The sequence below is a fragment of the Anser brachyrhynchus genome (genome assembly GCF_964034855.1).
Source record: "Anser brachyrhynchus genome assembly, chromosome: 7".
In the NCBI taxonomy this organism is placed as follows: domain Eukaryota; kingdom Metazoa; phylum Chordata; class Aves; order Anseriformes; family Anatidae; genus Anser; species Anser brachyrhynchus.
Window position 1 is genome coordinate 15,397,757 of NC_137701.1, and position 27,328 is coordinate 15,425,084.

Here is a 27,328-nt window from a genome sequence, read left to right on the forward strand (position 1 = left end):
GTCCAGGCAGGTGTTTGAACCTGTGATGGTTGGACCAGATGATCTTGAAGGTCTTTTCCAACCTTAATGATTCAATGAACCCTCCAGAAAATCAGGTCTGCCCGCTCAGCACTACAACAGTGCTCCTGACAATTCACTGCTAATCTCAGAAATACCCCAAAAATAATAATCCCAGTCTGATTCTTCAGCTGAAGCCACAGCCCTGTATTTTGTTGTTTGAATGACAGCACTTGAGCTTTCATGAGCAATCCTCACCAACGCAGCCCAGCCAAGAAACCAAAACAAATTTGCAGAGAAAACACAGCAGGCTACAATAAGCGACTGCCTGCAGAGTTCTCAGCTATTTACCAAAAGTCTCATGGAAATGCGAGACTTGGCCATTTGTTGCATCAACTTTCCCCTCATTACAAATGTAGGTTTAAAGAGTTGCTAAGTACTGTAAGCCACTAAAAATTTTGCTAGTATTATAAGCAACAGAAACCCAAATATCTTACAATACACATGAATTAATATTCTAATCTCACATCTTCCCCCTTACCAGACACTAGAAATCCATCAAATGACTGCTGTGTAATGGCAAAACTCTGCTTCCAGAAGAACCCTTGAAATACAAAGCTTCTCACAGACGTTTTTGGGATATTTGACAGTGTTGCAACTAAGAAAAAATTCCCAGAGCTTGTATCCTAGCTACCTTTTCATTTTCCATTCCGCAACTATCAAAGATGTTCCTTGCATCAATTTTCCTGCCTTCCCCAAATACTTAGGCACTTTAACAATAACATTTTCCACTTTGTTTTTCAGAAGTTGTTAACGCTTTAAAAAAAATTACATAAAGCACACTTAATGTGCCAACAGCAACAGCAGTATTCTGCCACAGGAAGTATTCCAAACATTCTAAATATTTTGAAAAGAAAAACAAATATTCAGTTATCTTTCACATAAACCTGTTTATGCACCCACACCACACAACAGATTTTAGTTGTTGATTATCTTGAAATAATCCCATTCCCTATGGCAGTCTATGTTTTTGTAAAAAAAAAAAAAAAAAAAAAAAGTTAGTTTTAGAACAAGCTAGAAAAAAAAATGGCAAGACACCCAATCCCTCCATGTCAGATTGGACAGAAACACTTCACAAAGTAATAAAATGAATTGTTTGTGACTTCTGTATGACCTATTTATCCAACCCCAAATTTTCTCCTCTGGAAAGAGCACCAACTCCAAATACATCTGACAAGATGAAATTCGTCTACTTATCTTTTTGGCTAATTCCACTGCAGACCACGTAGACTGAAAAGCAATTAATCAAAGCCCTGAAAGAAAACTGTAAATTTCCAGTGAACAAGAAGGAGGTAGGGTCCACAAGTCATCAAACTTTAAGTGACTTGAATGTAAACCTGTTCTGCATTTTTCAGGTCCTCAGGTTGCTTCTGCCCCCCTTGCCTCTTTACCAGCCCTCGTGCAAGCTGTGAACCACCATTACGCAGTGTGACCAGCCATTTCTGAACAAACTGGCCTGCACGCGGTACTGGGTCCACCTGTGATGCAGGGTAGGGAACTGAGGACTTCCATCAGGATAAAGCCTGGAAGTTTCATTTGGAAAGACAAGAAATACAAGGTCAGAAATGTGAACCCTGCCCTCTCTCTCACTTTGCCGCAGAGAAGGCAGGATGTTTCAGACCTCACACCACCTGAACGAAGCATAGGAGATGAATGCTTAGCATAAAAATCATTATCTAGAACTATCACCTGAACAGCAAACTGGATACAAAACCCTAAGACGCACTACAGGACAATTAGTTTCTCATAGCTTCGGTGTTTATCTGAACCTCTCTGAAGCTGTTGGGACTCTTCCCCTATAAGCTGCTCCCTGAGTCTTCTAGAACAGGCAGGGCCTGACCCAAAATGCAGAGAGCCCATCAGTCCTCTCTGAAGGAGTCTGAAGAAAAAGAGAGGCGGGAAGGAAAGGCGTATGACGTATTTAGACAAAAGCCTTTCAGGCCACCTTCTGGCTGCCATCATGAGACTAACCCCAGGGTCATCACAAGTACGGGCTGAAACCATGTTTTAAGTGCCTGAGTTCTCCTCAACCAAAGCACTTGGTTGTGGTGAGCCCCATCCTTGAACGGAGATGATTTGGCAGTTTCGGGGCTCTGAACCATGCTTCGGCACAAAAGGTCGCGTTGACTGTTGGCCATAACAGCACTAAGAAACCTGCAGATGCTTTGCCGTTATCACACACGTGCAATATTCGATAGGGAAGTTTTTCACAACAAACGTATCCGTCAGGCCCTACGTGCGCCAAGGCCGGTTAGGGCAGGACACTCGCTGAGGAACCCTACCGGGGCGACCACGACCCCGGAGCCGCCTCAGGTGCTGGTGACGGATTTAGCACACCGCTAGCGAGCTTCTCCCAGACCTGCGGGGCAGAACAAGAGTTTGACTTCCAGCTTTGCGCTAGGGCGACCGAACCCTCGGTCAGCGGGGGCAGGAGCCCGCCCGGGGCGCCAGGCAGAGCCCGCACGCTGCGGGCAGCACTTTTATTGTACTCGGACGCCTTCGGAGGAGGGTGCGCAGCCTCGCCAGGCCTCTGCCAGGCCCCCAGCCGGGCCGGGCCGGGCCGTGCCGGGCCGTCCCCAGCCGCTGCCCCCCGCTGCCCCCGCCTCACCTTCTCCTGCGCCCGGCGGTAGCGCTGCAGGGCCTGCTGCGTGAGGTCGCGCACGCGGAGCTGCCCGTCCTTGCAGGGCACCACGATCCCGGTCCGCCCGAAGCACACGGTCACTTTCATCTCAGCGCGCCGCCATGCCCGGCACGGCACCGCACGAACGGCTCCGCACCGCGGCCCGGCCCGGCCCGCCGCAGGTGCCCGTGCCCGTGCCCGTGCCCGTGCCCGTCCCGGTGCGCGTCCCCGCGGCGGGGGCGTGCCGGCAGGTGCGCGCCGAGCCCCGGGGCCGCGCGCGGGCAGCGCCGGGAGCGAGGCCGCGGCCGCCGGGCTCCTTCCGCCGCGGCGGGACAGGACGCGCCGCCCGCCCCGCCCCGCCCCGCCCCGCCCCGCTCCGCTCCGCGCGGCGGCACGGGCACGGCGAGGCCGCGCCGGGCCGGGCCGCGGGCTGCTGGGGGCGGTGGGCACGGCACCGAGCCTGGCAGGGCTCACGGAGCGCCCGGGCAACGCTCTGAGGCACGGCGGCTGGGGCTGGGCGGTTGTGAGGGGACCGGAGCCGGGCTCGGTGACCCTCGGGGTCCCCTCCTGCCCGCCGTGCTCGGGGGCTGCGGTGCCACGGCCCTCGCGGGTCCCCTCCGGCCCTGCCACGCGGCGCCGAGCCGTGCCACCCCCAGGTCACCTCCACACACACGGGTCGGCCCAGCGCCACTGCGGGCGCAGCCGATCCATCTGCGCGCAGAGATGCGCACAGCTGGCGGTCGCCGCAAACCAAAGAAAAGCCGGCACTAACACACCGTGACAGCGCACAGCACGAGGGGACGGTTGCTGCAGCAAGAATAAATGCCCCACCGCTCAGACGTGCGCCCCAGAAGGCAGCCTGCGTCCTGTGCTGGGCGACACAACCAGGTGCCAGCACCACAGACACGCTGCAGTGGAAACAGGCTGGAGGTTACGTTTAAGAGCGAAGTTTAGGTACAGGATGGGGATAGAGCCACGTAAACTCCAGCAAGCGGAAGGTTTACACTGGTTCCTTAGGAGCAGGCACAGGCTGAGGCTGGGACTGCTGCAGTGATGAACAATCCCCCCTTCCCTTTTCAAACCCGGACATATCTGCCATCAGCCCGCAGCATTTCTGAGTAAATCGCGGGGAAATAATCTATTAAACCAAATAGAACGGCTTTCCCGGGCTTTGTACATGTGCTTGCACATGCAAGTTCACAAACGTGCATCCGATATGATTTGAAGCAGAAATTACTAATTTTTTTAATGCAAAGAAGCAATGCAGAAGAAGAGGAATGCTCTGTTTCTTCACGAAAGAAAAAAAAAAAGTCAGTGAAGCAATGCAACAGGCCAGAAACAAGCCAGGCTGGGGAAATAATGGAAACGATCCCCAGTAAAAAGAAGAAAGGGCAGGGGGCAAGGGGAAGGCATGGCGCAGCTCAGGGCGGTTCTGCCAGCTGGGTTTGGAGCGATGAAGCCGGAGGGCCATCCAGGGCAGGGAGGCAATGGCTGCTGGCACATTTCTTTGCTCTGGAGCAAGTGACAAGGAGGAGAGGTCCCAGGCAGCAGCCTGGAGCTGAGCAGGAGGCAGCAGGAGCTCCAGGAGCTCCTCGTCTCTGCTGCGACATGCTGGCAGAAAGCCTGGGTCCCAGTGCTTACAGGGCTTGGCTTCGAGGCTAATGATTGACTGGGACAGTAAAGGCTTCACTCTCCCTCCCACCCCCTGCTCTGTTTACTACCAAGGTGTGACACATTCAGGGAAAAACATGGTATGGCTTCTTGTCCTCAAGCTCAGAAAGGTGTGGGTGATAAGCACTGCAGCTGGAGGTGGATAGGGCTTGTTGATAGGGATAGTGCCTCGTTTGAGACCAGCTGGGACATCTGGAAAAATTAAAACAATTGCAGGCCCAACTCCATAGCCAAAGCCTAAGCAGTGGGTTTCAGTGTCCACGGTGACAGCGTAAGGACCTGTAAGTTATCTCAGAAGAGGAGAAAAGGTCTTCTTTACATGTGCATACTAAGCATCTTACAGAAACTGAGATTGTATTTAATTATCACGCGTCAGCAGGGAGGGAGGAGAGGTTGCAGAGGAATCACCCACCAGTGTATTTACTGTCTGATAGTGTTTGTTTGAAAGTTATGCACGGTATTGCAAATAAGACATGATTGTGTTGTGGGTGCTTAACATGTTTGTTTACTCCGAAACAATCTGAAAGTCTTTGAAGCCAGCAGGTAACAATTACCACCTACATAGCAAGGGTTTACCTGTAATGTCTCTGGGCGTTAAGCCTGCACAACTGTCAGAAAATAAAACCTTTGCTTTATCAGAGAGCTGTCACAGGCTTTTTCCTTCTTCTGGGGATGGGCAAGGAAGTTGCAACACTTTTTTCCAAAAGTAAGTTCCCCCAATGCAGCTAACAGCATGGCAAGAAAAGCTGTCACGTTGGCACAGCTGTGAAGCAAAGTATGGGAGGACCAAGAACATTCAACTGGAATTCCCACAACTCACGTCTTGAGAAACTACAATCTGAGTTGCAAGAGGTTGAAGAGAGCTGAACATAATTGTGTCTTATCAGTTTTCTACATTATTTGTTCATGCATGGGATTGTCAGGCATTATGACAACAACAACAAAATATTCCCTGGAAAAAAACACCCCAAGAACATTTGAGAGCTTAAGGCTTCCGAACGACAAAGCAGCTTCAGAGCCACATACACCTCTTCTCGTCAGGCACATGTACTTTCTAAGAAATGGATCGTCCACGTCCTCCTTATGCCCAGTTAAACTTACTTAAGGTGGAATGCACCTACTTTTAAAACTAATAACGGGGTATTGTTTTTACTGTACTGTTGAACATCAAGGAGGAGCTGCCTGCTTAGCTCTTTACAGAAATCCAAACCATATTCCGCTCTGAGGAGCTCCTCACCCAGCTAATGCTGTAAGCAGGCGTAAAGCTGCGCCCTGTGAGGGACTTCTGCTCCCTGCCTGCCCCAGCTGCTTGTTCCTGTCCACTCCCTTTCACGTGCCAGCACGCACAGTTGCAGGTCTGTGCAACGAGATGCTGTGGAAAACTGATTCCTGTGAAAATTAATTTTTTGCCAGATTAGCTTTCAGCCAAATCAGTTCTGCAGAAAGCAGAAAATCAGTAGAAACCAGCACGCAATTCTGTAATTGGGCTTAATGCGTGCGCTGGCCCAAGGGAGGGCACGGCACAGCGAGACGGCTGACTTTTCCTTTTGGTTTATGCTGGCTTACAGGGCTTGGCAGGCAGCCTAGCTACAAGAGTTTCATGCATAAATGCATACATATATCCATGAGATACACTCATAACACCCATGTATCAGTTTCCAGAGAGGGGGTGATGTGATTTAACAGCTTATTACCACTGAACGATACTACTGTTGTCTTCCTCCCCTCCTACTGCCCTTTCCCACCTGATGCCTCTTGGATATCTCCATGAGCCACTTCAGTTCATCAGTCTGGTAGAAAGCTAACACAGAAAAAAGGAAAAGATTCTTTTCTGCTTTGTGGGCAAGCCAAGGCCACTCAGGGAATAGGCTGCTACATCCCAGAGCAGGTCTGAGGGCGAGGACAGGGCCACATGGCTGGGAACAGGAAGGGGAATGGACAAAACCTCCACATCCACCAACCGTAATAAGCCCTTGTGTTTAGCACATTCACCCAAACGACTGCCTTGGCCAACCTACCGCACTATTCGCATTGCTCTGTACTGCAGCCAATTCCTCTGAGGTCCCTCTGGCTCCCTCCACGTGGCTGCGGGCTGTCAGGACCATCCACTCAGCCCCCACCTCCTGAGCCCCCGTGGAGAACTACACCACGGCGCAAGGTGCCGACCGAGTGCTCTCCCTTCACGCCTCCCGCCAGCAGCTCTGCCCCCTCCTGCCCCTTCCCACACCGGTACCACGCTGGCACAGCACCAGGCAGAACACTCGAATTCAAGGCTTCCGAATTCACGTCTTTCTAAGCTGAGCGGCCCTTGCAGGTTTTCTGTTCCAGCTGGAAATTGCAGTAAGGATAATTGGTACTTTGTTTTGGTATCTTCAAGACTTTACCTAAATATCCCAAAACAGCCAGCAAATGTCAGTGAAGATTCACAAGCGCTGTGCCAGCAGACATGGACTGGTGAAGCAACTCGCCTGGAAACACAATGGAAATTTTCCGAGTTTGGCTGCTAACAAGACAACACGAGTTTTGACCTTTAATTTTTTGGCTCTGAGCAGCGCCTCTTTCCTGCACTATCACCCGTCAGGCATTTAACTGTTTGGCATCAGTAGCCATGGCTGCCAAGGAAGATGCTCTGAGAGCGTTATTGGTTCGGCCTCTTTTCTATTGTTAATAAACCACGTAAAAGGGATAGATTAAACTGGAGCTCAGTTACATTCCAAACGTGCTAAAAAGGGTGTTAGTACAGGCATCATCTTTTGTTCCTGGACTGCCAACTGGAATGGATTTGGGGATAAAGCTGAACCAGATAAGGAGAAAAAAATAAAGAAGTGTTATCGTTTAAATCGGTCGCATAACCTCTGGAGATCTGATTTGTGATTTTTCAAACTTTTTCTGTTAACGCAGTAGAATATATTTGTTTGCTACTTACTGAATGTTGTTACCAGTAAACCCTTCAATTACTAAAAGCAAAAAAGGTCATAATTCCTGCTGTTTATATTTTGCATTTCTCCTAGCCTGGATAATGAAAATCAATAAAACCACTTTCGCTGCCAAGTCTCAATGGTACAATGTTGGTGAATAAAGGGAAAGCAAACTAACAAGTGTTCTTGGCAACTGCAGTACAATTTTAAAAAATACAATTTTAAAAAATCTATTTACAAGCTATATGAAATCACATTCTTGCAAAAGTTTAAATTGAACCTAATTTAAAGTTGAAATAATAAATAAAGGAACTGTGATATAGACTTGCAAAGCAAGACGATTCTGAGTTTCCATTCGTGCTGCCACCCTTAGTTTACCCTATATCTTCTTGCCGCTTGTGTAGCTATATTGATTTAGCTCAACAAAGAACTTTTTTTAATATCTACGTTCTGCAAGGACCTAAAAGAAGAGTGTGCTTGTACACCAGTACTACGTCCCCTGCAACAGCAAAATAAAAGCGTGGAACCAGGTGGGAGAAGTCTGTCTCCAGTTAATCTAGGTGGGATCACACCTCCCCATCCCCCTTTGGATGGGGAAGGGCCCCGCTCCCCGCTGCTGCGCCTGCAAAGCTAAGGGTGGGCTTGCAGTGCTCCCTCCTCAGCTGGGGCAGCCCGCCGGGCTATGCTCCTCCTGAGAGCCTTCTTATGCAGTCATTTATTGCTATAAATATTAAATTACTACCATATCTATGCCTCCTGCCAGGTTATACTGGCATCATGTATGCCTGTCAATATACACGTGCCTGTATGAGAAGCAGCTGAGTGCACGAGAGCTGAGCACTGAGGGCCAAACCCCACCCTGCGGGGTGGAAAGGAATGTTTTGCTTACAATCGGATGATGAGTTATGTACGGTTAATTAAGGGTAAGAGCTGTTGATAACAAGCTCTATTTACAGTGTGGGCAGGAGATGGCTCCAGTTAAACAGGTCTAAAGGGATCTTAACATTCTTAAAAGTTTGGCAGGTGCAGAAATTAGTCCCTCAAAAAACACCAAAGGTATGTTCAGAGAAATCCAGAGGGGAAGGGAAATCTAAGTAGAGATCCAGGGGAGATTTATGTACATGAGTTACATGTTTAGAGATTTCTCTAAAATGGTCCTCAGCCACAAGGTTTGGTAAACATCTCTGTGATACAATCTCTGGGACTTAGAGAGAGAGAAAAGCCTTTTGAAGCTGACTTTAAAGCATAGGTGGATTCAACCCCAGATTTCTTTTATATTTCTGTTCACATATCTCAAAAAATCTTACTCATGGTGTAATTCTGGCTTTGGCTGCCAATGTCTGCTTCTCTCCAAGCTCAGTTTCATTTTGTGCAAAGTGTGGTTTTGTGGTCCATGACCATGACCAAGGCCATGCTTATCACTCTGCCAGGGTTTCGTTCTTGTTCCATCTGTGGTGCACCTTGGCCAGGATCATCCCTGGGGCCAGGACGGCAGGATGTTTCCCCAAAACCTCTGCAAGGAACAGGCTGCCCTTCTGCTCCACTACAGCATGGAAAGACATGGCACTTTGTGGAAGAGAGATACCAGAGAGTTACCAGTCCGCGAGCTGACAGAAAGCTTGCCCAGCCCTGGGGGCTCTCTGATGCTCCCAAGGAAGGCTAAGCTACAACCTGGAGGTTTCTTTATTAACTCTGTGGTAACGTCAGCTCTGTACCACCACCTGAGATTTGGGATGAGCCACCCCTCCATGATGATCTTGCTCATCTCCAGGTAGCTCAATGCACAAACAGGGAGTATAATAAACTGAGGTTAGGCAGAAGCACACAGACTGTCCTGAAAATCAGGCAAGCTTAACTTTTTCTAACTGGGATTTTTGGACAAAAATCATTAGCAGTTGGACTGGAGTAATCTAACTCTTGAACTAGAGAGGAAAACACAGGTCCTGCCCTCTTAGTGCAGGGAGATTCAGGCTAAGACCCTAGGCTGTGTGACATTAGTTCTGTTACAGAGCACAACGTGTTAAGTATTTCAGAGCCCGTGTCCACGCGATGCTCTGATGCTGCATGAGAGCTCTGCAGCGGTGGTTCGCATTCTGGGCCGTGAGGCCGGAGACTCTCACCCTTCCCCAGGAGATGGCTGCTAGCTCCCGCAGGCGCCCGCAGCTGCTGCAGCGCGCCGCGCCACATCGTCTCTCTGATTTGGGAGCTGGGACGTTGAGCCGGCTCTCTGCTCCTCCTGCCCTACGGCTACTCCTGTGGCAAGGCAATTTATTCATCTCTCCTTGCTCAGAGCTGCACCTAAAGGCACAATATGGCCTTTGATTATCTGAGAGAGAAAAACTCAAGTCTTCAAGGGCCACCACTGGTTTCTATTTAACAGTATGTCATTTCCAGATTTTGTTTACTTCTAGCTCCTAGCACTGACTTCTTTCATTTTGTTTTATTCATACGTGGGTTTCATTAGTTGTTCTGTTTGCAGCCATCGCTTGTGGTTGCTAACAGCAAATCTATATTTGCTGTAACCTGGCCAGTATATATAACATTAATTAATATACGCAATTTTAAAATGCCTATTTTAGCATGAAGGTCAGGAAAGGACTATTTACATCACAGCTGAAGGTGCAGTTTTTGAAATAGGTTCTCACCAGTTCTGTTTTCTGTTTACTTTCTTCTGACTTCTGTCTTTCTTCCTCCCAGGCTATTTTATACTATCCAGTAATATGAGCTACAGAAAATTTTTTACCCATTCATTCCCCGAAGCTGAAGGATTTGCTCTAAACATGGAAAAGATGTGGGCTCCCAGGCTTGGGCAGCCTGGGGAGAACTCAAGGAGGGGCTGAGATCACAAATCAATCTCTCTAGCAGCACGGCAGGGAGGGAGAGGATTCGGTGGAAAGAGATGCTGTGCCTGCTGCCAGCTGCACGACCTTCAGCAGCTGAAGGAGCGTGGTGTGTAAGTGGCTGTTCCCCTCCCTTGACCACAAAGGATTTGCTTAAAAGGGACGCCAGCGGGAGGACTGGAGCAGAGCCCTCCTCCTCTCCTTTGTCTGGGAGGGCAGGAGCATAAACCCGTGCTTACTGGAGGCTCGCCTCACCTAGTAGTGCTGGGCTGCTCCTTTTTGTCTTCCCCTCACACTTTGCCACCACCATTGAATATGATTATTTAATGTTCCAGTAATTGCATTGTGCTTTGCAGGAATATCAGAGTTTCTAGACTGCTCCGTGAATTGTGCCCTGCTTATGTACAGGGTGCCTGCGAAGCTATCTGGGTCAGGCACGCTGAACACCCCGCCTTTCCTTAGTGGGAAGCTCCTCACATGATCCGTTTTCCAGATGGTCCCTAATCCTTGCACATATCCAAAAGCCTCCGGCTACAATTTCTTGACCTCCTCAACAACAGATATTCTTCTTTAGTGTATACAGCACACAGTGTTCTTTCTGTTTCTACAACACTTCACAGCATTTCCCAACAGTATTTCAAAATCCTCATTCCTTTCCACTGTGTTCCAGCGTTCACACCTACGGCAACGGCTGAACACCAGTGAGCCGAGCCAGCGGCTTATCAGCCTGACTCATGGTAGCTGACACACACCTTTCTTTCCAAGAGGCACTTCATTCATGCAGATGTTTTCTCCAGATGTTTCTGGAACGATCCCAAATTCACTGAGGGTGAAATCTAAACAAGAGCAATGTCCTTACTCTCGCACACCACAAGCAGGTTCTCCTGGTGAAACCTCAGCTTCCCATCCCGTTTTTCTTCCCTCCTCCTTCTTCCTCTTCCCTCTCAGAAGAGACCTTTCCCAGCCATCACGCTCAGCATTTTGAATGTGACTAACTATCCTGTTAAAAAATTTCCTATAAATAGTTAAAACTTCCCCTGATTTTTTCTAGGGCTGGGAGTTGGCCCTAAGCATGTGCAGCTATTCAGCATTCTGGCAGCGGAGTGTATTTTGTTGCTATTTGTGTGGTATCCAATATCCTGTCTTTTGTATTCTCACCTCCTTTCCCTTTCTTTCCAAGGTGCCCAATAATGTATTCTCCTAACAAGTGTATAATTATTTAGTTATTGCACTGTTTTATGATTGCATTGTTGGTAATTGCTCAATATTGCAGGCGATTTATTAGTAATTGCAGAGTCTTTCAGATCTGTCTTCAGTAGGAGTACAAATAGCAGCTTGCATCAATAGACATCAAAGTCTTGAAAAGGGATTTTGCTTTAATGATCTTTTTAAAACTATCTTTCCTACCGCAGCCTTGAGGGCCAGAGTTTCTTTCTTTCTTTAAACAATAGCTCAAAGTTTCGTTCCTGCCCTGCAGTGGAAAAATACATTACATCAGTCTCTGAATAGGGCTTTATGCCATAGCGCAGCTATCACCTTCCTGTAGTTTCATCTATTTCTAATAGGATTTTACTCTGGCGATATACACGCAGACTGCATAACTCCTCAGCCACCCAAAATCTTCTCGAAGCTTTTTGACAATAATTAAACTGCAAGCGGCTTTCAGATATTCCTGTCATTTACGCCTTCTCATGCTGCCTTCGGTGGGAATTCGCAGGTGGAGCGGCCGAGAACTCAGCTTCCCTCTCATTAATACATGCCTGCTGGTCACACCTCGCCAGCCTCCGTGCAGGAGCCTCACTCATTTTGTCACACCCTTCCTCCTAAGGGATTTCTCAACTTTCCGCCAGCTAGAGCAACAAACTCAGGCCACCTCAGCTCGGCTGCGTGGCAAAGAGAAGAAGATTCCCCAGCTCCTCGCGGAGCGCCTTGCGCCCTGCCCGAGCCTCCTCTGCCTTCCCCTCGCTGCCGCAGCTCTCCCTGCCCCGACCGCCCGCCGGGAGCCCAGCACTGTCTGGATGCAGCGCCGACAGGCAATGTCAGCCCCCTCCTCTGCCCGTGTGCCCTCACCCTCTCTGCACTTACACCCACCCTCACGCCACGTCGCCCTCTCCCAAGCCTTCCCGCAGGAAGGTGCCACCCAAGCCCACCACGTCCCCAGATGGCCGCCTGCTTTATGGGAGAGGTGAGGGGCATGGGAGCACCACGCCGTGCCCCGTCACCAGTGCTTCCACCAGGCTTACCGGGCAGGCAATGCCCAGGACTGGATCTAAACCTGCAACACGGACTCCTGACCATGCAGGGAAAATGACTCTCTTGAAGGCTGTGAGCTGGACAGAAGCAATTAACCCTTCCCGTATCGGACGGCTGTGCAGCGGCACCATGTTCCTCCTGATCAGTAAGGATGGCTGGCGTCAGCAAAGCACATAAGCACATGGATGGACAAGAGGGGAGAAACCCCAGCCATGCCTGGTAGGTACCTGGGGCTCACTGGGACCTAATAAACAGTTCCTTCTTCTGACCTGCTGGGCACCAGTCCGCAGCCTGACATCTGTCTGCCCATAGCTGCACACGCAGGGCTGTCCCGAGCTGCGGCACCCCTAGGACTCACACATACCTAAGACACCAGTGACACAGTCCCACAGCTGTAAGAAAATACTGGCAGCTTTCCCCGTGGTTCCAGTAACAAACCGACCTCTCCTTCACTAGCAAAGAAAATCATTTCCTACTGAAGTCACTGGCTTGAAACGGGAACCGCCTTTGTCACAGGCTCTTCCAAAACTTTCTTTGAAGAGGTTCCCACACCGCTGACTCACCACGCGGCTCCCGAGGACAAACCTGCCCCAAGTCAGCTTCTGCAGGGTGTAAGGCAGCCAGCTCAGGCGCTGGCACACAACAGAGGAGGCGAGGGACCAAAACCAAACAGCTGGGAAGAGAAAAAAGAAAACAGAACAGCAATGCTCCCCAAAACAAATCTATCATCTGTTTTATTAAATCTTACATTTGAGGCTAACAATTTTTCCCTTTGCTATCATTTCATCAGGATGAGAAAGGGGAATGTGAAATTTGGGGATGAAGTGCAAACACTGTTCTTGTTAGCTAAATGCACAGCTGAAGGGATTTTCAGAAAATAAACCAAGATTGTATTTGTTTAGTGAAAGTTAAGTATTTACCAAGTACTGGATCCATATATTAAAAAAAAAAAAAAAAAAGAAAAAACAGCACTTACACTTCTAGTCGATGTAAAACTAATGCCAGAGGCCATAATATTGATATTTAAAATAAGACACACTGTTTAATAATAAATAGTATTTTTCAGCTGTAATTATTTTGCCCCAACATGTTTACACACATTGCAGAGATCAATAAGGATCGAAAATAAAATCTTACATGTGATTAAGTTTTATTAGTTTTATATAAGAAATAATTTAGGAACGTGGCAATTTAAGCAAATATTCTTTCCTTTTATCCATTCGCATCACGCTCCCGCATTTTTTTTTCTTTCATCTCACACAGGAAGAGCATGGTTTGCAGAAACCCCAAGCCCAGCCACACTGACCAAGGTTTGGGAAGCACCAGTGCATACCTGCCACTTCTCCAAAGCGGCTACATTTGGTTTTTCCTGAGGCTTGAAGATCTCAGTGGTTCCTCCCTGTACTAAGAACATTACCCCAAGAAGCTCAGCAGCTAGAGCCTACACACACCCTCCTTTGCTGCTGTCTGTGCACGTGTTTATAGACAGAGAGGGGAAGTGTTCATGTTGGCATTAAGAAGAGCTTCTCACCCCTCCAGAAATTGTATTAAACGGATAGAAAAATGTTCTTTTTGTCCTCTGCTAGGCTTTGGGAATAAAATACACCCACTAATTCCATAAGGAAAAAAGCAAACAAACAAACAAACACATGCTGATTTCTTTTGCTTGCTGTTTCAACAGCTCATTCAAATTTTTAAAAATAAATTATGATCTGGTCATACTAATTTTGTTTGTATTTGGATTCATCACTAAATAACTTTGAACACTGCATAATCATTATTAATGCTATGAAATTATGTTATTGGTGTTTTTAGATGCTTTTCAATTAATGCAACGAAGCACGAAATGTTATTTTTACTGCAGCTAGCCCATGAAATCTTTCTCTCTTTCACTGTGATTTCTATAGTATGGATTCTTCATTATAAGGTTAACAATTCGTTTCTCATCTGTTTCCACCCAGTTTCCTGCAGCAGTTAGCATTCTGGTCCTGCAGTGAGTTGGATGCTCACATGAACTGCGGGGTTCTGGGTGCTTTTGGCAAGGGGCTGAACATCTCCCTGCTCAGCACTTTGCAGGAGGACTGGGGTTTTATAAGGTATCGCAGAATCAGGGAGTGATCTGGGGAGAAGCTTGTATGGGTTTTGCTGTGGCTGCGAGGGAAGGCATCCCGGCACCGCTGCTGGGCAGGGGCTGGTGGGAGCCGACGGACAAGGGTGCGCCCAGGAGCTGCCGCCCTGCTGCTCAACGAGCCTTGGCACCCGGCCTTCTGAGTCAAAGCTGCTGCTTCTGGCAGCCGAATGATGTTCTCATCCCCCTGCCCCGGGTCTGATTTCCCAATCCACGAAGGCAGAGAGCAGGGGGGGCCATGCACATGGGAGGCCGGGTCCCAGGCGGTGCCGCCTGCACCAATGCACGCAACAGGAGGGGTTTCACCCCAGGTAGCGAGTAGGGCGCGCACCCACGAGCACCCTCTGCCTCCCCTCCTCGGCACGGCTAAAATCACGCAGACTCCCAGCTCCCAGGCCAGTAATAAGGAACATCTTTTAGCATCAAAACTGAATCCTGCAGGGTGGAAACCCCTGGCAGGGGCCAAGAGAGACAAGCCCTCCGCTGCCACACGGCAAGCCAGGAACACCCGCCAGCCATCAGCCAGCCGGCTGCGGGCTCAGGTAATAATTTGCGTTCATGTGAATGCAGCAAGGAGGCAGCGTGAAGGCAGTGGGGATGCCGTGTGGTTTGCTGCATCCCCCCTGCAGGCCTTAAGGAGGCTGCCTTGGTTTTGTTGCAGCTTTCCACACAGACAGCAAGAGATCAGGGAGAGCCCCAGAGCCTGGAAAATTCCAGCCCTGCTCGCAGCCTTGCTCCAGCTGAGGCTGTTGGGAAGCACAGGGATCTTTTTTTCAGCGAAAATTTTGCAACTTGAGTTATAAGAGCTGTTACCAGGCAACCAGCATAACTGAGAGCAGTGCGAGCCAATGAAGCAGGCACTTCGCTCGAGGTGCCTGGTGCCCAAATACCACAGCCATGAGACAGCGCCGGGTGGACAAATAAATAGTAAAGGAGAGGCAAGGAGCTGGAGCGAGGAATGGTAAAATAAAGCATGCCTGACTGCAAGAGGTGATAAAACAAAAGGTAGGGAACCGAAAGCTCGTGTGTAACATAGCAGGAACAGGAAGGGCAGGAGGCCAGGAGGTCAGAAGGCAGCAAAACAACTTGGCAAGGAACAAGAGCACGGGAGAAGCTGCTAAGCTCAGCAGTGGATGGCACCCTGGGACAACTGTCCTTTGTCCTGGCTTTCAGGTTGTCTTTTCCCCTCATTTTTTTGAGACAACAGCACCACAAATGTGTTCAGATCTGCTGTGAATAAGTTTTTCTGGAGCATCTGACAAGGGCACCAGATAGCAGAGCCGAAGCCTTGCCCTGCTGCCACAACCGGTGTGGTACGTGCTGTCCTCTGCCCGGTGTCACAGTAGCTGCAGCCCTGCAGAGGCCCTCTCCCTGCCTCCTTCCTTGGGATGGGCACTTAGCAGGGTGATGGTTGGACCAGATGATCTTGAAGGTCTTTTCCAACCTTAATGATTCTATTATTCTGTGATATTTCTGCTGGCTGCAGTAGGAGAAACGCTCGGGGCTACAGCGATGGGATGGACCGTCAGAGGCAGGTTCAATTTAATTCCGGAGACACTGCTACTGGATCCCTGCTTTGGGTGCCCACACTCCAAAACAGCTGTGAAAAATTGTAGAGGCTCCAGAAAAGGGCTGGGAAGAGCTTCTGAGCTACAAAACCTGTGCTCGTCGACACCAGCAGAACTCCTGACGCTGACGAGGCTGGACCACCGTGGTCTGCACCTCCGTGGCAAGGCCGTCTCGGAGAGGAGGCAGCTCCGTAATTGAGCTGGGATTGAGTGTAACAGGATCCAGTGGGCAGAAACTTCATACCACGTTACCCATGAAATACCAATATAATAAAATAATGATTTCCCCATTAAACTTCAGCTCTCCTAATGGAATACATTACAGTAGAGTCAGTTTTGTGGAAGAAACCCGTAGGTGTCGTATTAGGAGGTTTCTCATGCGGTGCATCACCGTAGGGAGTACACTTCAGAGACTGATGACATTATTTAATTATGCCGATGTGTCACTGTGTTCTCTGTATTACCTGAACAGGGTATTAATGCTCTGCCTCCCTGCATAGGAAGCTATGCATAGAGAACGGCGCAGTTCGGAGCACAAGGGCAACTGCAAACAAACATTTTTTAGCAGCCAGGCAGAGAAAAAGGCTGTTGACAAGCAGCGCTTAAGCACACAAACAGAGCGTAGTGATTACAGATTTAGAAGTGATACATGAAAAGAACTAGAGGCATTTTATATTTTGGGTGCTGCAAAATTCTAAAGATAAAGAACCTGTCTATGAGTTTTTTTTTCAGTTCTGAATGTCTGCTGCAACAACTGAAACGTGTTATGGAAATGATTTAGGTTTTTCTAATTTATCTGACAATTTTACAGGGAAACATGTTTTTTAATCATTAAGATTTTTGAGGTAATCATATAATGCCAGTCAGATAATTTATGGTCCTTTGAATTTTTTGTTGAAATTAGAATTGACTCAGCTGGATTTGTAATGCAACATTTTGAATAATTTAAAACCACCCACTTGAAGACTGTAAATCAGGCTGCTCTCTTTTTATAAAGAATTTCCTGTTTGATGGCTGAAACACTACAAGGCTTTAACAGACTTAACTCTTTTCCTCACAGGATAATTCTTTCTCAGGAGATCCTTGGGAAGATGGGCTTAACCACAAAGTTGTCCTGACACACTTAGGTTGCAAATAATTTGGGACCCAAAGCCCAGAGAGTCTCTGTAAGAAAGGTACTACTACCAATTTGGTATTTTTATTGAAATTCCTAAAGCCAGGCCAGAAAAGTAGTACTGGTCAGCACTATGCAGTCTCAGGAGCTGTAACCTCATTGTTGAATTTTGAAGGAAAATATTCAAAATTGTCCATTTCCATAGGGGGGAGTTCAGTGCTGTAATCATCTGCCCCATCTGGGCTCCCTCCGGATCTATTATAGCATTTAGAAGCATGTCTTCTTTTATTGCTTCTTGTATTTCTGGTTGAGGCAAAAAGCTTATGAAACCACAGGGATAGCTTTGAAAATGAAGTATTCTTTTGCGATTGATGGTATACAGTACTCCTGATCCAGTGGGTATATTTGAAATATTGCCAGGTTACTTTCTTTCCTTAAGTTAGTCAGTTTTATGGTCCTAACCTCACTGCTCACGTACACTCCACCCTCGCTGGCTGGCAAGCTCAACTTGAGATGAAACTGCAAGTGGGCAAAACTGAACATCATGAAACTTAATGCCATGTATAAAGCCCAGCAGATGGAGTCAACTTACATACAAACATTTCAGCTTTCTCTGAAGAAACAAGCAAGCAAGACCTGCAAGTATTATGGCCAGAGACTTCCTAAAACATGAGTTTTTAATATGAAGTAAAGGCTCAGAATCCACAAGAGCAGATTTCTTTTTAGTTGGAATTTTAGGACATTTTCCATTGCTCATGATCATCTTGTCCAGCTTAGAAGTTTTAGCTTTTTTTGCTTGGGTGGGGGCTTTCTAGTTTACTTTTTTTTTCTTTTTTTTTTTTTTTTGCACAGGTGTGCATTTGTTTCAAAAGTCAGCATTTCAAGAAAATCAGACAGACTATGCTAAGTGGAGATTTATAAATAAACTGCTTTATTTATGCATGCCTGGATGACAGCTAAAGGCCTTGCTGTGGCACAGCATAACGGAACACCACCAGCAGCAGCAGTGCTTTGTCTGCCACCTCTCTGCCGGTATTTGTGCCACAGCTCCGTGGCCCTTCTGGCCCTTCTCCAGCTTTGCTCCTGGAGTAAAAGTGAATGAAAGTCGCTTCTTGTTCACTGTAATGTATTTGTCAGTGTAAAGCTTGGCTCTTCAGAAGCTAAGCAACACCCGTGCCCCCCTTCCCACCAGCCCTGTGCTAGAGGCAGCAGTTCCTAGAAGGGCCGCAGATACAAAGGACACTGCTCCTCTGGGCAAAGACCTTCCAGTCCATTCTGCTGGCCTTGCTTAGCCCTCCTTCCTCAGCTCTGAAAAGCACAGGCCCTGAGGCCAGTCCTCCTACAGCCTTTCCTCCAGCCAGACTCTCACCAGTTTCAGCAAGGACAGCAGAAACTGCTCTGTCACAACAGAAATCAGCAGCTTTGTTTGTAGGGGCCTCTTGCCTTTCAAGATGTTTGTTGCAACTTAGGTTTCGCCTCCATAGCACACTCCAGTGTGAAAGAGAGAAAAGCAGTTTTTCTCGGAGAAAAATGCGTTATTGACCTTGGTGCTGTCGGCGTGGTGTTCCTTCAGGGCCCTGCAGCAGCACTGCAGCAGAGCAGGGCCCATGAGAGAGCAGTGGGAAGGGCTGTGCTGGAGCCCTGCTGCACCCCCCCCTTGCCAGGTGAACCACGCACGAACAGGTTCTTTCCCTGTGTGTCTGCATGCCAAAGAGAGTCGGGCACCTAAGCGTGAGCCCGGCACAATAAGCACTTATGCAAATACAGCACCTCTCTGCTTCCGTCTGCGGGGCGTGCTTCCAGGTCCCAAAGAGCCTGCAAGCCAGGCAGCGCACGAGTACAAGAAGATGGCCCACGTGCCCGTACCCACAGATGTGGGAACAGGATGCACATGCCCCAGGGTCAGGGTGAAGCTTCTGAGCTAGGAACACCTCCCACAGCTCGCTGGTATCCAATGCATCAACTGAAAGTGCTTTCTTGGGTGCACCGATGGATGTTCTGCTTTGTGGAGAGCGGCGTGCGAGCGCAGCAATCCTGCTGCGAGTGCTGCCTTGGTTCTGCGCCCTCTGCACTGTGCCACGCTCCCACCACCCCAAAAGGCTGCCAGCGCTGTCCTGTGTTTCACCGAAGATTAGAATGTCATCGCTTATGGTTAAGAGCTTCGGGGACATGTTGAATTACTTTTCTGATATTATCTTTACATTTTTTCAAGAGCTTAGCATATTCCAAACATTAATCTTCCGTGCTGTCTTGAGGCAACGTGACCAGAAAATGCTTTGTCAGCTACAGTTGTGACAAAAATGCCAGGCATGCCTTAAAAAAATAAATAAATAAAAAGGAATCACCCCCTCAAATACTCTCTTTGCCTTATATACTTGATGAACATTATAGTTCAGCCAGAGCACTTGGCAGTCCTTACAGGCACCCAGCAGAGGCCATGACAATGTGAGCACTAGACCATTTGCAGAAATGACCCATCCTCACCAGAACGGAGCGCCCATGGTACATTTACAAGGACAGACACACAAAATGGTTTCCAAAGAACCCTCCCGTGCAGGCTGCCCTGTCTCCTTAATACACAGGGGTTGGCTTCCAAGAGCAGTGAGTGCACCGGTGGGACCGACGGCAGCGGCAGCCCTTCGGTATCCACATGGTTTGGGCCCCACGGTGCTGCTGCCACCCGGGAGGGCCTCAAGCAGCCGCCGCGCTGCAGAGCGCCTGCCAGAGCCCTCCTGGTCCAGAGGAACCACCCCACCTGGCAAAGGCAGGAGACAAAATGGTGAGCGTGCGTCTGCTGGAACCTCCCTGGGTCTCAGCTTTGTCTGAGTATGGAGCTGCAGTGCTGGCAGCAGAGGGGGGGGTGCCCCAGAGATTTTGCAGCTTTTATTTTCCTAAGGCAAGAGGCTCTAGTGGTGGGACAGAAGGTGGTGACTTCTTAAATTACCCCAGCTTAAATGCTGGAGCCCGGCAGGAGTGATCCAACTGCGTACCTTGCTCCCACTGTGTTCAGTGCTACATGAATCAACAGAGATATTGACAGTTCCTAAATCCTTCACATAGGCGACAGCAAACATTAGGCATATGCTCAGCCAAGCAGAAAGAAGCAATCCTGAAGATTAACAGCCAAATCTGGCAGCCCTTCAACACCCATACTCTGTCAAAGCTCCCAATGAAATCAATACAGTTTTTAGAAGGGGACTCCATCATGCCAGTGCTCAGAGCGAAGGGGCAGCTCATTATCCCAGCCCTGGAGCAGACTGGAAGGTCTGCTGCTGCAAAGGCCACGATGCCAGTTGTTACCTAGAGGTCGGAAGCTCATACATGTCAAACTCTTGTGCGTACACACTCAGCTCTGCTCTGGGCTCCCTCTGTTAGAGTATAGGCATGGTACCATAAGCCCTAGGTGCTAGAGGAATAGGCCACCCTCTGGCTTGTCCTCGAGGACAGAGTGCAGGAAGCATTTTGCCTGTCTTGGGTGCAGGATGTGAGGGATGTGAGGCTGGTGGAGCTGTACTAGCTGGGTTTGCCCATAAACAAAAAGAGGATGCGGCAATGCTCAGGTGTGGTTTTTCCCACTGTGCTGCTACCTGTGGTCTAAGAAGATGATGCTCAGAAGTGACAGGGCTTTGTGCTTCCCCGTGCATCCATGCCAAGCAGCTTCCTGGTCCCAAGGAAGGATATGCAAGGTCAAGGCCCTGCTCCCTCTCCTGTGCTGGCAGGTCCTTTTCCACATGCTTCCTCAGGAGAGATGGCTAGGAGCTAAAGGCTCCCTTCAGAGAACATGTTGATGCACAGTGAACAGGAGTTACTGTCTTAGACTGACTGCCACAGAAATGGTCACAAAAGCAGCATTTCGTTGGGAAAAGCAAGAGACTCTTTGCAGGCCAAGCAGGTCAGTGCAGCCAGCACAGAAGATCCTAGAAGAGCAGCTGCATCTAGCGAGCAGAGGAAAGCTAGAGCATTTTTCCAGAGATGCACACCTGAATCTCATAACTCCAATCCTCTAAAATTACCTGGGTAAGAAACTGTTAATTTAATATCTGAAGTTTTGGGTTAGAGTGATGAAGTTCAGCGAGAATAGCTGGCTTGTGATATAATCCTGTGGGTCAAGCGAAATTGCAGGGGACAATTTCCAATAAGAAAATGACTTCCACAAGTTTTCAAGTATCACTCAAACGTGAAGTAACCCAGCCAGTGTCAGGTGTTAAGCCAAACACGGGGTGTTTTCACTTAAAACTTGACTCTAAACACCTCCTGGAAGGAGAAATAAGCCAGAAAGGCAACCATCTGCTAATGGGCACGGGTAGCTTTGAAAGTAAAATTGGAAGAAAATAGTAGACACTAAACGGAGGAAACATCAGAGAAGTGAGTAGCTCAAGCAAGAGTGACACCCACCTCTGGAGAATGCATCTGTTCCCTCTCACAGGCTGGGTGTGCGCTCTCCTAGGAGGTTTGCAGTTCCCACACCCCACTTTTATATGGCTCAGCGTTTCAGCAGCTGAGTGACCCCGCAGGTACCTCCGCCAGCAGCTCCGAAGCCAGGCTCTGGGCACCCCACCTCTGCTGGGGACTCAGTGTGTCCAGGACACCCGTTAGTCCCAAGGATGAGGCGGAACCACTGGGCAAATACCAGCTACGATATAACTTTGCTTGCATGTTTTCTTTAACAGCCCTGCAACACACTGTGCAGGCTTTGCCTCAACAGAACTGTAAAAGCACAGGCATTCAGCATATATAATTTACTGGCTGAGGTTCTGGCCTCCAGGGCCTTGCTTAGCTGATGATAATGCACTTGACAGCGACATTTTTTCCCTAAATGATTCAGCATATCTCATCCCTTTTGTCCTGCTTATTCAAGGAGAAAATACCTAACTGAAACGAATAGCTTGTGTGGCGAGCAGAGAACAGCTGGGTTTGCTTCCCTGGCAAGGTAAGTGACGCTGCATGGGGCATGCAGCCCCGCAAGAAGGCTGTTTCCAGCTACGCTTATTTTACCCAATGTGGTAGTGCTCTGCCTCTCCTTCAGGCTGACAACGTGGTCAATAATTCAATGGCAGGATTGCTGCCTTCTCCCCTGGCGAGCAGAGGTTGGTGCGTGGCCTCACCACCGCGCTCGAGGGGCTCAATGCGTACGTGTGTCTCGACGCACTCTATTTTTGCGAGCACGGGTTTCAACGATGTGTTTAATAATTCCTGTTAGATGTATCTCCACGAGTGACCCAGATTCAGAAAGAAAGCCTCTTTGTTTAAGATTGTTATGCACATACTTAAAGATGGGCTTAATGGCTTTCTCAGATTGGGGCCACATCAAACAGTGTTGTTAGTGAACACAGAAAGACTGTCTGCATTCAAAGCAGTTGTGTGCCACACAAAGCTTGTCAACAAGGTGCAGATGTATCTAGGGGTTTTCTTGGTTGCTGCTCAGCCATTTCAAACTTACATTTGACATAGCCTGTGTGTTTTTTGTTTGCTTTGCATTTAAAAATCCCTGTGACTGTTGCAAGCATGCAACACTGCAGGCTTCAGTCCCTGTCTCCTGTGATTCCTCACCCCTTGACAATGGCAGGATGAAGGGACAGCACAGGGACCTCTTTGTGTGGCAGCTGCTCCTCACAGCCACGGCGTCCTCAGCTTCATCACATTTCCTACAGTTTTTTGTAGTTGCAGTGTCAACTTCAAGAACTCGAGGAGGGTTAGCTTTGTGCTGCTGCCTTACTATAATTGTCAAGTTGAGTCTGGATATTTTGCTTTCAGTTTATTCTTTGGTTCTTCCAAATGGATGGTTCTTCCTCTTGCCTCATTTTACTTCTGACCGTTTTCCACTGTTACACAGCAGACTTGTCACACTATGATGCTGCTGGTCTCCAAATTCTTCCCCTTCTTCAATTAGATTTTTTACATGGCCTCATGCCACTTCTTAACTATTTCAAGGTGTGGGTAGGAGCCTTTATGCATTCCCTAAAAGAGCACATGCGAAAATCTAAACATCTAATATTCATGCCAAGATACTGCTATACCCACTGCTCATCCTTCCAAGGGCACGCTAAGATAGCTGGTAAATATACACTGGTGTGACAACCGGCTGCAGGGTGTTTTGGCAAAAAGGGCAATCTGTTAGTCAAATGGAGAAAGGAGCAGCAGAGAATAGCAGAACAGAGGGGTTTTAACAATTTTGCTAACAAACTGTAAAATAGCTGAAAGTGTAATTTCACCTTCACAACATCTATTTATTTTTAGTTTTACAAGTTAGCATGAAGTGTGCCACAAATAATTCCTGATGAGAGCAGAGAAGAGAAGGGCAACTCAGGACGAGGATAGGATGCAGTTTTGTCCCCCCTTTTTCAAAGGGTACAAATGATGCAGAATGGATTCCCTTCTTTGCCAGAAAAGCTTGGACACCACAAGTCCCGCACCCCATGGAACGAACTGCTGTTGGAAGAGATAATTTGCCTGAGTAGTCCTTTTTCCAGTGATACTTTTTATTATACTCAGATGAACAAATACTCTCTGGGACAAGAGCTGAAACCCAGACTGCTCAAGCTTCAGGCTCCTCTAACCCAGAGCCTACAGTCCTCCACATGAAACACTTCAGCAGTCCCAGGTACAAAGAGCAACTGCGGTCTCCCTTAGAAAGGACTGCGTTCATGTTGCAAGTGCTTAGAGCTTAGTTAGCAATTCACCTGAAAGAGGCTCCTGCCTCAAGTTTACCAGTTCTCAGTGAGGTTACGAACCTGTCTCTTGACATTCAGAGAAGCGTTCTTAGACACCGAGCTACTGAAAAAGAGAATAACAACACCACTGCATCCTCAAACACTTTTCTGAAACTCAGTCTTTGTCTCCTCTTTTTACAGATTTTTCTTTTAATTGAACTAAACAAAATTTTGGGGAAGGGAAAGGAAGTAATTTTGTTCAGAGGGACAATAAGTCTCATCTAAACCAATTAAAAAATGGCTGACAAAATGAAAAAAAAAATCAATTATTCCTGTGGCACTAATCAGGAAGACGTTTTTTGAACTCATCATTTTCTACAGTTACAGTGTTCCGATAAATTTACAGGTGCAAATTTAACTGTCGAAATCAGCATCCTGATTCTTTGTCATGGCTACAGAGTTGCTGAGAATGCTGTATCTTCTTCAGAAAATTGGATTAGATTCAGGGACTAAAATATGTGAATGTGAGTACGTAACTAAGTCTGAAAACATTAGCCTAAAGGAACAAACCCTGCATCTGTGTGCCTCTTTTATTCAACACCATTTGAACCACATTTATTCAAAACAAAGCCATTTTTCCTCATGCAGCTTTTGGCTACCTCAGAATATTCTACATGCAGAACCTGGGGGATGTGTGGAGAGGGAGACATGACATGTTATGGCTGCCCTTATGAGTCTTGGGTTCAAAAACACAATCACTTGTGCTTATTGATGCCAGGAAGCTTACAAAATCCACTTCAGATTGTAACAATTCACTCCCAAATTGAAAACATATTCACTTGACTCCACCCCACAACAAGATAATCAAATAAAAACTTCAAATGCAAAAGCATGAGAAAATGTGATGATACACAGCCTTTTGCAGTGCTCTGCATGAAATAATGCTGTCCCCTCCTCCCCTAACCCCAAATATTTAATCCAGGCCAAACTGAGAATAACTGGTACATTTTGATCTATCTGGGGTCAGGTCTTAGCCTTAAGACTGCAAAGTGAGTCTGTAAAGCTGTTCCTAAATAAACTATGGCATTATGCTGAATTGAACTGCATGTGCATGGAGCTGGATGTACTCAGAGCAGAATAACACCAACTGCTTCTTTAATAATTCTCTCCAAAATGCTGCAGTCTGGGAACAGTTTATATTAACCTATGGGTTTCGGATAATTTAATAATACTACTGCTATTTCTGCTTCACAGAGAGTGTAGATAAAACAAACTAGTTTTATTTTGCTTAATCACAGTTATTTTTTCTGAAATTTACATGCACCTTCTCATTCTACTAAGGAAATTTGAGTTAATATCATTCCCAAATTGTAACACATACATCAGGATCTATTCCTGAGAGCAAGACCTAACACACTAATAAGTCTCTTTTCACCTAGAGGCATTCCTTCTCAGTTTTAATAACACAGAAGGGAACGACTGCACAGCTACAGAGCAAGGAATGAAACCTTATTGTACATATGAAAAACAGACAGAAGGAAAAAATAGTTAAAATGAAAATCTCATACTGTTTTCTGCCATTTCACAGAATGTGACCCTAGCTGGACTATGGAATAAAATAAATATGAATCATATTTTGTATTTTTATACAAGCTTTCATCAAAGGAACTCATACAGAACTTAATGAGGGACACAATGGCTTCGTGGCATTGCTAAGTATTACTGTCCCCAGGAGGCAGAGGGGCACCTCGGGGACCCACCTGGGGCAAAGCACCTCTCCTGCACTGAGATGGCCTGGCCCAGAGACTCAGCTACAAAAGTGCTGTCACTTGTCTAGCCATTTTTGTCCAATTTAGGAGAAAATGAGAGCCCTCCATCAGCCATGCAAAGTAACAACAACAATGATAATAGTAATGATAATAATCCCACGCTGAGATAATCACACTTTTCAACAGTTTGGTTATTTTTTTACCAGTTTTGTTTAAGCTTTTAACCATTTAACTGTTACTGGTTACTTTTCTAAGCATTTCAAGATGCCTAACTACCACTTCTTTCCAGTCTTCTACCTCAAAAGCCCCAGTCCCAGAAGGGGTGGGTGCAGACCCCAGGGTCAGGGCAGACCCTTTTGCCCCCACAGCCTGCGGGAGCTACAGGCTCCCAAGGCCAGCCCCAGCCGTGGCCGGGGGAAGCAGCGGCCCCACGTCAGGGCACGGCAGCACCAGCGCCAGGAGCGTGACGGCAGAGGGTGAGGGAGCCAAAAGGCAGCCAGCCCATGGGGAGCAGCAAGTCCTCCTGAGACACAGTGCTCCTGTGTCCCTTGCTTCGTCAGGGCTCTTAGAAGGGTTTCTCAATATCCACGAGAATTTTGCTTCAGGGACTACTAGAGAAGGAAGGGACTGACTCTAATTCACAGCCGTGTTTGATTTTCAATGCTCTGAAAAGAAATTGTAGAGAGTCACCACGTATAAGGCCAAGGAGGCTTCAACAAATACCTAATCCGACCTCCCACACAATCAAACAACTCCTGCTGTGGGTACCTTCCCCCAGCAATACATGAACCGTGCAACTTTCATAACAAGAGCTATATAGTGCTTCTTTTCTTTCAAGAGCACCTTAAGGCAAACAGATTACGGATGGTGGCCTCAGAAGTCTCTGTGAGGTAGTTCTCACTTAAAAAAAAGGTAAAGCAAAATGCCACAGGGCAGATCAGCACTTTGTCACTGTTCTACCTAAATAAGGATGGAGCAGGAAAGATCAAAATTGTCAAATCAGTCCCCCCCAGCCCTGGGCAGATGCTTTGTAGCTTCCTTGCACTTTGGCAACCCTTGTATGCTTGTTATGCTAATAGCTTTTAATTGAATTCTATCAGTGGCGATGCGAGTGAAGTGCTCATTGCCTACAATTGAGTTACCATGCTCTGCAGGTCTTTCAGATGTGACCAGATACTGCATCTTTTCCTGTTGTTCCCAGCTGTAAACTTTAGCTTATCCATCAGTGCCAAAGCAGATAGGCCTTTAATGCAGCCTGTGAGGAGTCAGATGTTCCTATTTCCTACTAGCCTCACGTTGACCCTGTGGCCAACGCAGGCGGGCCGCAGCTCCCTCCCTACGGCACGTAATAAACCACAACACGCAAAATACCACATTAAAGCGCTGCGGATGTTCAGCCAACTGCTTTCCCACATCACTGCAGGAACAGGTCAAGCAGTACCTTGCTGGCTGTGCTAGGTCGTTGCCTTTCTGTTCCTCTCCCCGTGAAGGCGGTGCAGGCGCACCGGGCCCACAGCACAAGGCCGGCTTCTTTCTGTGAGAGCCTTCCCTGACCAACCCGCACCGCCTGCAGCTCTCGGACTCGCACTTCGGACCTGCTCCAGACCAAATTTCCTCCAGTGAGGAAGCAGGGAGCAGTATGTCATGCACCACCTCAGCACGTGGGCCACCAGTGTCCCTCCTGTGGTTTGGAGAGCAGGGCCACGGGGAGGGCTGGGCATGCTGCAGGCCGCTGCACCA

The 27,328-nt window shown here is 47.9% G+C and overlaps 1 protein-coding gene and 1 long non-coding RNA gene across 8 annotated transcripts in view; one reads left to right on the plus strand and one right to left on the minus strand.

Annotated features, from left to right (window-relative positions):
• PARD3B (par-3 family cell polarity regulator beta) overlaps positions 1-27,328 on the minus strand; it is a 538,356-nt gene that overhangs the window by 398,932 nt on the left and 112,096 nt on the right. For 3 of the 7 annotated variants that reach the window (XM_080600334.1, XM_080600332.1, XM_080600337.1), the window contains exon 1: positions 2,666-2,990. The exons of 1 other annotated variant lie outside the window; for it this stretch is intronic. In XM_080600334.1, the coding sequence (XP_080456460.1) occupies positions 2,666-2,785 (120 nt within the window). In that variant the 5' untranslated portion in view covers positions 2,786-2,990. Of the gene's footprint in view, positions 1-2,665; positions 2,991-27,328 lie in introns of those variants that run through there. 3 more of the 7 variants (XM_080600331.1, XM_080600339.1, XM_080600338.1) reach the window with 1 other exon arrangement.
• Positions 8,105-23,096, plus strand: LOC308198314. The gene is made up of 3 exons (XR_013953819.1): positions 8,105-9,645; positions 13,623-17,230; positions 18,022-23,096. It is a non-coding gene; the product is annotated as an uncharacterized lncRNA (long non-coding RNA).